At 45.2% G+C, this 10,582-nt stretch overlaps 1 protein-coding gene across 1 annotated transcript in view; it reads right to left on the bottom strand.

Annotated features, from left to right (window-relative positions):
- Window positions 1–347: 347 nt before the first annotated feature.
- TM9SF1 (transmembrane 9 superfamily member 1) overlaps window positions 348–10,582 on the bottom strand; it is a 14,907-nt gene continuing 4,672 nt past the window's right edge. The window contains exons 3-5 of the mRNA XM_087947172.1: window positions 7,210–8,017; window positions 4,976–5,249; window positions 348–2,967 (exon numbers count right to left, since the gene is read on the bottom strand). Coding sequence (XP_087803298.1) covers window positions 2,574–2,967; window positions 4,976–5,249; window positions 7,210–8,017 — 1,476 coding nt within the window. The 3' untranslated portion in view covers window positions 348–2,573. The remainder of the gene's footprint in view (window positions 2,968–4,975; window positions 5,250–7,209; window positions 8,018–10,582) is intronic.

Raw genomic sequence — 10,582 nt, 5'->3', positions numbered from 1 at the left:
GCTTCCTAGCTAATCTAAATCTCCCGGCACAGCAGAACAGACGATGGTCGGAAAAATAGCAATTTAGCAGGCAAGTTTGCCGGGTAAGGAGTTGAGTGGGCAGGGAGGCTTCCCGTGAGCCATGTGGGTGGCACATCCTTGTTTCTGCGCAGCCTGGATTAATTGCTTTGGGAGGGTGCTTAGGGGGTGAAATTTCTCTGCAGCCCACCAAAATTTTCTCACGGCCCACCAGTTGGCGACCGCTGGTTTAAGAAGCACCAATAACACCAATAACTATTGCGTGAAGGGCAGAAGATAGGACAGAGCAGCCCAGAGAATATACTCCAGAATCGACACAAACACCTGGATTTTTCCATTTCCTTTTTATTAATAAAATTGAACTTCAAGAATCTGTAAAAAGAAACTCAAAACCGAGACGTCAAATTAAAAAATAATCCAACTTCGACCCTTGCTAATATACATAATTCCTTATATATACTTTTTTTTCCTTAATATAATATATATTTTCTTCAACTAGGTGGGGAAGAGACAGGAGGATTTCTCTCACCTGTGCTGGGACTGGTGACTATTGTACAAAGGAGGGGAGGTAGAGGAAGGAAAACAGCTTGGCGGGACAAAGATTTTCTGGATTGAGGACAAATTAGATAATTTACCAGGGGATCACATTCAACAGCAGAAATCCACTAGTTTTTTCCAAACTTGGGAACGGTAAGATGTGTGGACTTCAATTCCCAGAATTCCCCAGGCAGCAAGCAGGCTGGGGAATTCTGGGAGTTGAAGTCCCACACGTCTTACTGTTGCCAAATTTGAAAAATATTGCCTCAAGTCCTTTGTATAGATCCCTGAAGATAATTATCCGATTACTTCTACCGGTCTCATCGGTGATCCTTCAAAAGTTGCATGGAATAAATGGTTTTATTTATTTATTATTTATTTATTAAGGGTCACCGATGAGACTGGTAGGAGTCATTAGATAATTACAATTTGGATGCAGTTTCCAATTTTTATGGAAGCTCCCAACTTTCTCTGATGTGAGACAGTTGTTTTTATTTCTGTTTGCCAAAACAGTACCTGGTGGAAGGAAATCTCTGTTGTTCTCCGACTACAATTCCCATCCATCCTAAATGGTATGAAACTTGAAATATTCTGGACGATACCAGCCTGGAAAAACTCCCCTAAGGGTTAGAACTGCCCCAAATTCTCCTGAATCCCGCACTTCAAACCTGTTGCTTGGCTATTGGGATCTAGTTTGACCTGTTTGAGATCAGCCTATTGATCCTTCCCTCTCTATGCCAGGTCAGGTTTGAAAATGCCTGTTTATGGTTGGCTGGGATCTCTACCTGAAACCGAACAAGAACTCTGAAAAAAAGGGGGAAAATGAAATAAAAACATTTTCACATTTTCTGAATGGTCTGGGAAGAGAGGGAATGCATTAGAAAGAAAGAATGTGTGTTGAACTGAATGTAGGTTTTTACCTGTTGAACTGATTATAAAATCAACAAGGAAAACATAAATAAAATATCTAGAAATGTGGGTTGAACCTATTGCAGCCTATCTGTTGAACTGATGATACAATCATCAGGGAAAGGAATAATTTAGAAATATTCTAAATTTAGAAAATATTTAGAAATGTGTACCGGACGAAATGATCAGATAATCAGCAGTGAAAAAAATTATAAAATCTAGGGATATATGTGTTGAACCAAATGTAGCTTTTATCCATTGAACTCATTAGATAATGGGGGGGGAAATGAAAAAAAAAAAAAAAACTTAGAAATAAGTGCGTGAACCAGTTGTAGCTCCCATCCGTTGAATAATCAACAGGAAAAAAAAAAAGTAAAATATCTAGAAATGTGTATCGAATCACCTGTAGCTTCTATCCGTTGAACTGATGATACAGTCAACAGGGGGGAAAATAATAAAATATTTAGAAATGTGTATTGAACAAAAGGTAGTTTTTATCTGATAATCAACGGGGAAGAATAATTAAAATATCTAGGAATAGGTGTTGAACTAAATGTAGTTTCTATCCAATTGATCATTCAGTCAGCAGGGAAAAATAATAATAAAAATATCTAGGGATGTGTGTGTGAACCAGTTGTGGCTTCTATCCGTTGAGCTGGTCAGATAGTCAGCCGGGAAAAAATGAAATATCTCGAAATATTTCCATTTCTACCAATTGCCGGGGGGCGGGGGGGGAATCAACGATTCAATTCAATGCAAGAAGGCAGTTTTCACTTTAAAAAGGTTAACGGGGGAATCTGGTAGCGGAAGGTTATTTGATTGGCTAGACTTCTCGGAGGATCGCCGATTGGCGACTTGTCCTGACCAGCAGGAGAGAAAGTAAGGCTGTTGCTGCCTGTCCCGTTTTGGCGGCCACTGACCGAGGGCCACAACAGAAAGCGGGGACGCCCCCCCCCAAATGTCAGCCGAGAAAGGAACGAATCATAAATAGCCTATGTGTTTGGGTTGTTTTTTTTCCGGAGCTCGGTGGAGATGCCAGCTGGAAAAGTGTGGGGACTGTGGCGCGATCACATCCACCCGAGCCACGAGGAGCCACGGAGCGCGGCTGCTCAGTCCATCTTCAGGTTGACGTAGATATAACGGATGAACTTCAGAGAAGCGAAGAAGGAGATGGTGCCCAGCATGAGGAAGAAAACGAAGCCCGTCAGCAGCGAGTAGCCGAAAAACTCTACCGTCTGCACCATGCCGGACATGTTGGAGCGGCGGGTGTAGTAGAAGACGGAGTAGAGGAAGATGAAGAGGCCGGTGGAGCCCGCACTCAAGATGGAGCGCCACCACCAGCGGTAGTCCTCGCCTGAGAGCTGGAAGTAGGTGAGGGCGATGGAGATGCAGGCCCCGACACTCAGCAGGATGGCAAAGACAAAGAAGAGGATGCCGTACAGGGTATACTGCTCCCGGCCCCAGACGGTGGCGAAGATGTAGTAGAGTTCCACCGAAATCGCACTGTGAGGGAAAAGAAGGGACTGGGTGAGAGGTGAGCTTGGCGCCTGCTTAACCAACCCAGGAGGGCATCCTTCTGCATGTCCAAAATGGCGTTTGTTAATAAACTTGGCAGCTTGAAGGTGTGTGGACTTCAACCCCCAGAATTCCTCAGCCAGGGTTCATGATCCGCCATGACATCCCAACTTCATAATCCTGGTGTGACAGCCTTCTTTCCTTCCTTCCTTCCCCTCCCTCCTTCCCTTCCCTTCTTCCACCCTTCCCTTCCTTCTTTCCTACCTTCCTCTCCTTGCTCCCTCTTTCTTCCTTCTTTCCTTCCCCTTTCTCTATTCTTTCCCTCGCCTTCCTTTCCTTTCTCTCCCTCTCTTCCTTCCTTCCTTTCCTTTGCTTTCGTTCTCCCTCTTCTTTCTTCCTTTTTCTTTCCTTCCCCTTCTTTCTCTTTCCTCCCTCATTCCTTTTTCCTTTCTTTCTCCTTTTCCTTCCTCCTTTCCTCCCTTCCTTCCCCTTCTCTATCTTTCCTTCCTTCCTTTTTCCTTCCGCCCTCCCTCCATCCTTCTTTTGCTTAACTTCTTCCTCTTTTTCTTTCTTTTTCCTTCCCCCTTTCCTTCCTTCCTTCTTCTCTTTCCTTCTTCTCTTTCCCCTTTCTGTATCCTCCTCCTCTCTCCTTTCCTTTCTCTCCATCTTCCTTCCTTCCTCTTTCCTTTGCTTTCCTTCTCCCTCTTTTTCTTTCCTTTTTTCTTCCTTTCCTTTTACTCTCTGCTTCCTTCCTTTCCTTTCTTCCCCTTCTTGTGCTTCCTTTTTCCTTCCTCCCTCCCTCTTTCCTTCTCCCTCTCCTTCATTTTTTCTTTCTCCTCCCTCCCTCCCTCCCCTTCTTTCTCCTTCCTTCCTTCCTTCCTTCCTTCCTTCCTTCCTTCCTTCCTTCCTTCCTTCCTTCCTTCCTTCCTTCCTTCCTTCCTTCCTTCCTTCCTTCCTTCCTTTCTTCCTTCGATTGCAAGTCTGGCTGGGGAATTCTGGGAGTTGCAGTCCACACACATCTTCAAGCTGCCAAGGATGAGAAACGCAGCTCTAAAACGAGGAAGGGATCACTGCTCTAACTACACACTAATGAGAAATAGCAACAGACGGGGGAATCGACCCCGTTCCATCCTTGGGACCCAGGGAGAGACGGAAGTTAAGGTGTAGGAGCAGAGCGATACAGGTAGTCTTCAACTTACAACTTACATTTAGCGGCCGAAGTTATAATGGCCTTGAAAGAAGTGACTTGCAGTGACCAATGCCTGCACGGGCAGCACCCACATGATCAAAATTTGGGCCCTCGGCAACCGTTGTGTGCATTTTGCGACGAGCGCAGCTTCCGAGGGTCACGTGATCCCCATTTGCGACCTTCCGACAACCAAGGCCAATGGGGGGAAACCTGGATTTGTGCGACTCGCTTCACCACGGCCGCAATTCGCTTAACAACCGTGGCCAGAAAAGTCGTAAAAACCAGGCATGGCTCCCTTAACAATTGCAATGTCAACTCATAAAACGTTCCTATGCCTGTTTTCGAGTTGCCATAAACAAGGAGTGGCGTTGGGGAGAAATTGGAACGAGCAGTACGGCAGCTTAGAACCAGAAGTACATTCCGCGTTTATCTTACAAAGTTTGTAGCTAGGCTACCGGATCTTCTGCCCATAAAAATCCTTTATTGGAGAACGTGATTGTTGACACCCAGCCCACGAACGTGCTTCATTGGAGAATCTGATTTATGACAACCGGGGAGGGAAACAGGGTCACAGGTGACTGTGAATTATGTATGTCCGAGCTGGCTTCATATAGGGGTCAGTGCCGGCATGTTGCTCCTAATAAATCTTTTGGATTCTTTTGAAGCTTGGCTGGAGGCTCATGATTTAATGAGGGCGATCGCCGGAACCCTGACAGCAAGCCTCCGTTTGGCGACCAAGCCTCCGTTCCCAATTGGGGTCATTAAATCGGGGACTAGCCATACCCAGTTCCCCTTGATGCTTCTCACCTGAAGGGAAGAAACCCTCCGATGGTCATATGCACCACTGTGGACTTGTACCAGGGCTGGGGAGGGATTTCCCGGGCGATGTTCTTGGTGCGACAGGGGGCATCGAAGGGCGTGGCCCGATTCTTGCCAAAGATGCCACCGATGACCGTCAGCGGGAAGCCCACCAGCAGCCAGACGGTCAGCAGCAGGAAGATGGTGCTGACCGGCAGGGCCTGGGTGGAGCCATTTGCCCAATGCACGGAGTTCACGACGCTCCAGGTCAGGAAGAAGGGAGCTGGATCAGGGGAAGGGAGGTGGGAAGGAGAGAGAGAAAAACAGAGCGGTTATTTTATTTTAATTTTATTCTACTTTATTTTTTATTCTATTCTATTATTGCATTCTACATTCTTTTTTTCTTTTATTTATTCTCTTCTATATTCTATTCTACATTCTCTAGTATTTTATTCTACGTTCCATTCTATGTTCTATTCTCCATTTTTTCTATTCTATTCTCTATTTTATTCTCTATTCTACATTCTATTCTTTTTCTTTTCTATTCTCTATTCTTTTCTACATTCTATTCTTTTCTATTCTACATTTTATTCTTTTCTATTCTATATTTTATTCTATTCTATTACTCTATTCTTTTCTTTCTATTCTATTCTTTCTATTCTATTCATCATCAATCAGATCTTCATCCTGCCTTTATTAGTTTATAAGTAACTCAAGATGGTCAACGTTCCTAATATTCCTTCCTCCTGCTATTTCCCCCACAACGAGAACCCTGTGAGGCTAAGGCACGGAGGGACTTGATTCAAAGTCACCTAGCTGGCTTTCGTGCCCAGGGCAGGACTAGAACTAACAGTCACCTAGTAATTGGTCCAAAGTCACTCAGCCAGCTTTCATGGCTTACTCACTTACTTTACTTTATTACCGTTGCACCTCGTACAACGAAATTAAATGCCATCTTCAGTGTACGTTATAACTATAAAAATAAAACACAAAACATACCTCCTTTGCATTCTATACAATTGAATTGAAAACCCCTGATATTGCATTCATATTGCACCATAGACACTATAATTCAACAAAGTTACTGCCCTGGAATAGAAGCTGTTTTTCAGCCTATCTGTCCTTGTTTTTATTCTCCTATACTGTCTGCCAGATGGTAATAGTTCAAAAAAAAGGGTTCCCAGGATGAGATGGATCTTTAAATATGTCTTACATTAGACTAGAACTCTCTTGGTGATTGGCCCAAAGTCCCCTAGCTGGCTTTCAGTCCTAAGGTGGTACTAGAACTCACCATCTCCTGGTTACCAGACCATTACTTTGACCATGACATCAAATTAGTTTACTCCCATCTTAGGGTTTCGTGCCTAAGGTGGTACTAGAACTCACCATCTCCTGGTTACTAGACCAGTACTTTGACCATGACACCAAATTAGTTTACTCCCATCTTAGGGTTTCGTGCCTAAGGCAGAACTATAACTCACCATCTCCTGGTGATTGGCTCAAAGTCTTCCAGCTAGTTTTTCATATCTAAGATGGTACTAGAACTCACTTTCTCCTGGCTTTCTAAGCCAGCAGCTTAACCACTACACCATACTAGCTCTCAAAAGCAATGTATTTTCTATTTATTATAAAAGAAAAAGGCAGTTCCACTTTGAACTACTACCCTTATACCAGCAGGGCTCTCTTAGAGAGCAGGTGGAATTTTGTATACCCCTTAACAAACATGCTAATGATCTTTAAGACTCAGAATCCCCATGATACGAAGATCAGAATGGTTGCTAGAACTGGGTTTGTCTCTAGCCTGACGAAAAGAAGGACTTAGGGGGTGACATCATAGCAGTGTTCCAGTATCTCAGGGGCTGCCACAAAGAAGAGGGAGTCAAGCTATTCTCCAAAGCACCTGAGGGCAGGACAAGAAACAATGGTTGGAAACTAATTCAGGGAGAGAAGCAACTTAGAACTAAGGAGAAATTTCCTGAGAGTTAAGAACAACTAATACTGGAAGTTTTTAAGAAAGAGATTGGATGACCATTTGTCTGAAATGGTGTAGGATTTCCTGCCTAAGCAGGGGGTTGGACTAGAAGACCTCCAAGGTCCCTTCCAACTCTGTTATTCTATTCCTACTACTATTTTTAATCCTAATCCTATCCTATTCTTGAAAAAGGGGAAATCAGCGGATCTCCAGCCAGAAGGAACTGGTAGATGAACACTCCAAGCGCCGGAGTTGATGGAAGGAACCTCACTGGAGAAAAGGCTGGTGGTCAGCAGTATATTCCAGACCCATCGCTCGCCACCGATCTGGCGATAAAAGTTGCTGGACACATAACCGGAGATGCAGCAAGTCAGGGCGTAGAGGAGAATGGCAGCAGAGTTGATGGCCCCGTGTCGGTGGACGTTGAACATGCCTAGCAGGGCCATCACAATGATGCCGGTGCCCAAGGCCAGGAACTGGCTGCCCACGCCCAACACAGCGCAGAGGAGGCTGCGGTAGGGTGGGAACCTGAAGACGTCCGTGTGGATGATCTTCCACCCATTGTCCCCTTGGTCAAAGTCATCTCCTGAGGAGGACGAAGAGGCCTCCTCGTCCAGGTTGTAGCGGGCCAGGTCGTTCTTGAGAACCCGCATGAGGATGACGACCACGAAGCCCACCAGCAGAAACACCAGCACCATGGAATTGATGATGGAGAGCCAGTGGATCTCCAAGGTGTGAGGGAAGAAGCCATCGTCCCCGCTGTGACTTCCCCGGCGTTCCCCTTGGCGCTCCGCGCTGGTCTCTGACCAATGGACGCTGTAGGTGTAAGCGACGGGCATCACGCCTTGGATGTCATCCAAACTGGTGGGCTTCACATTGCGGACGCTGACGTTGGCGTAGATGATGCGGTCGCCGTTCCACTCCAGGTAGAAGTCCAAGTGGGTCCAGAGCCCGATCTTGTGGGTGTGGGGCAGGAAGCCACTCTCCTCCATGTAGCCCACAAAGCCGCGGAGCGGTAAGTCGTCCACCACAAATTCGAAGTAGTAGAGTTCCTCGATGGCCTGGCGGAGGCGCTCTACCTGTCACGGAGGAAGGAAAAGTCAACCCACAACCAAAAACAGAAATGGGACCCACCGGACTTCAGATGTTGAAGCCGCCGACTCTCTTAATTCTGAGTTCAGCTATTTATGAGAAAGAACCAAGAAAATGGATCTAGACTTGACAGCTTTAAGACTTGTGGACTTCAACTCCCAGAATTCCTCCCCCAAACAAGTTAGCTCAGGAATTCTGGGAGTTGAAGTTTACAAGACTTAAAAGTTGCCAAGTTTGAAGAGCCTTGATCTAGAAGAATGTCCCTCAACTTTGATGACTTGAAGATGGGTGGACTTCAACTCCCAGAATTCCCCAGCCAGCTTACATTAAGTCTATGGTAGAGCTGTGTTTCTCAACCTTGACCACCTTGAAGATGGGTGGAGTTCAGAATGTGCCATAAAGACTACCGAACAAGGGCTAGAGTGTCCCTACTCAACCTCAGCATCTTTAAAAGGGGTGGACTTCAACTCCCAGAATTCCCCAGCCAGCGAGGTTATTAAGTCTATGGTAGAGCAGCTTTTCTCAACCTTGAGAACTTGAAGATGGGTAGACTTCAACTCCCAGAATTCCTCCGCTAGCATGGCTGGTTGGGAAACTCTGGGAGCTGAAGTCCACCCATCTTCAAGACGCTAAGGTTGAGAAACACAGCTCTAGAGTTTTCACCCTAGAGGAGAATCCTCAAGATTAGCCCACGAGGAAAAACTTATCCCAAAAAGGAGATGCCATAAAGTATCGAAGACTGTGTCAGCCTCCAATAACTTTTTCTGACATCTTTTACTGCTTGATTGCCAACTGCCAAGGACGGGGGGGATAATTTGGTGTTGGGGGAGAAGGGTAATGATGGTTGGGAGTTGGGACGCCTTCCTGCTTTCTGCACAACTGCATCCACTTATCTTTTCAAGGCCAAGGCCAACCATCTTGGCATACCAGATGTCTGAAACACCACCTGAAGAGGTACACCACCATAACATTATACACACCTCAGATTGGATGTCCAGTTTGAACTACTGGGGGAGGGGACTTGGGATAACTTTCTAGATGTGATTTCCGTGCCTATTTGCCTCAGACCTGGCTTCCCTTTCGTTGCTATCACTTCAAATCCAGTAAAAAGGACTTTTCTCTATTCTAATGGAGTCTTTTAAGGTTTTCTTTCTTGTATTTCGAATGGAAGCACAGCTGACAGACGAGCTAGAGTGTCCCTATTCAAACCTCGTCTTTAAGAGGGTTGGACTTCAACTCCCAGAATTCCCAAGCCAGCAATATCTAGGTTATTAAGGAATTCTGGGAGTTGAAGTCCAACCCTCTCAAAAGCTGCCGACTTGAGAAGACCCCGATTTCTAGTGTTTTCTTTGGCTTTTCATTCCATCATCTAGCCAAAATGCAGGCAATATAGGATATTTCAAAAATAATTGATCTGTAACTCCCAGCTTAACTCCTTAAGGATGATGGGAGTTGTAACTACTGGTAGTGATGGCAGATGTTACCTATCCAAATCCATTCCATGAGCTTTAACTACTTCCCAGAGTTTAGATCTCCCGCCTTGTTACTGTTTTTTCATAGAGGAGGAAGATAGTAAATTTAGATTTACAAGGTTGTTTGCTTCCCGATTAAAATCTTCCTGATTGTTTATTGTCCTCTTTTTCTTCCTTCCTCATTCTCCTTCCTTTTCTAATGTTTGTTTTAACATCACGTGCTTATAGTCTTTTTTCTTCCTAGCGTTTGTCACTCAAGTGCAGCATCCACTTTTTTTCAGATCGACAAGGGTTGATCTGTGGGTTGCCGCAGGATGTAAACCGACCAGCTTGTCATCCAAAGCATCACCTGGCTGCTTTCATGCCAAAAGTGGGACTAGAACTCACCGTCTCCTAGTGATTGGTCCAAAGTCACCCAGCTGGCTTTCATGACTATGGCAGGACTTGAATTCACTGCCTCCTGGTGATTGGTCCAGAATCACCCAGCCTGCCTTCGTGCTTGAGGCAGGACTAGAACTCCCTGTCTCCTGGTGATTGGCCAAAAGTGACCCAGCCTGTCTTCGTGCCTGAGGTGGGACTAGAACTCATCATCTCCTAGTGATTGGCCCAAAGTCACCCGGCTTTTGTGCCTAAAGTGGAACTAGAGCTCACTGTCTCCTGGTGTTTGGCCCAAAGTTACACAACCAGTTTTTAATATCTAGAACTCACCATCCCCTGGTTTCTAGCATAGTGCCTTAACTATTCGACCAAACTAGCTCTAATGTATCTTATAAATTTAACTGAATATAATTTTTACAGGAAATCCCCGAATTCAGACTATACGGGATTCCAGAATTTCCAACGTGAGTCACAACGGTTGTAATTTGAGGCATCAGAAGCTGACCCAATTTTACAACTTTTTTCTGGTGGTCGTTAAATAAAGCAAACCATTAAGTGAATCAATGTGTTCCTAGGAGCGTTTTTTTTTTGCCAGAGGCCCGGGGCAAAACATCATAAATGGGGTCAGACAAGTGCAGAACACTACAATGAGCCATAAAGGTGAATCAGTTGTCGAGTGCCTGAGAGGCAGTCACGCGTGTG

This window comes from Notechis scutatus, chromosome Z (assembly GCF_049901735.1).
Source record: "Notechis scutatus isolate UNSWTSFEM ecotype Mainland chromosome Z, rNotScu1.2, whole genome shotgun sequence".
NCBI classification, from domain to species: domain Eukaryota; kingdom Metazoa; phylum Chordata; class Lepidosauria; order Squamata; family Elapidae; genus Notechis; species Notechis scutatus.
Note: the sequence above shows the minus strand (reverse complement) of the source record. Positions and strands in the feature narration are given on the sequence as shown.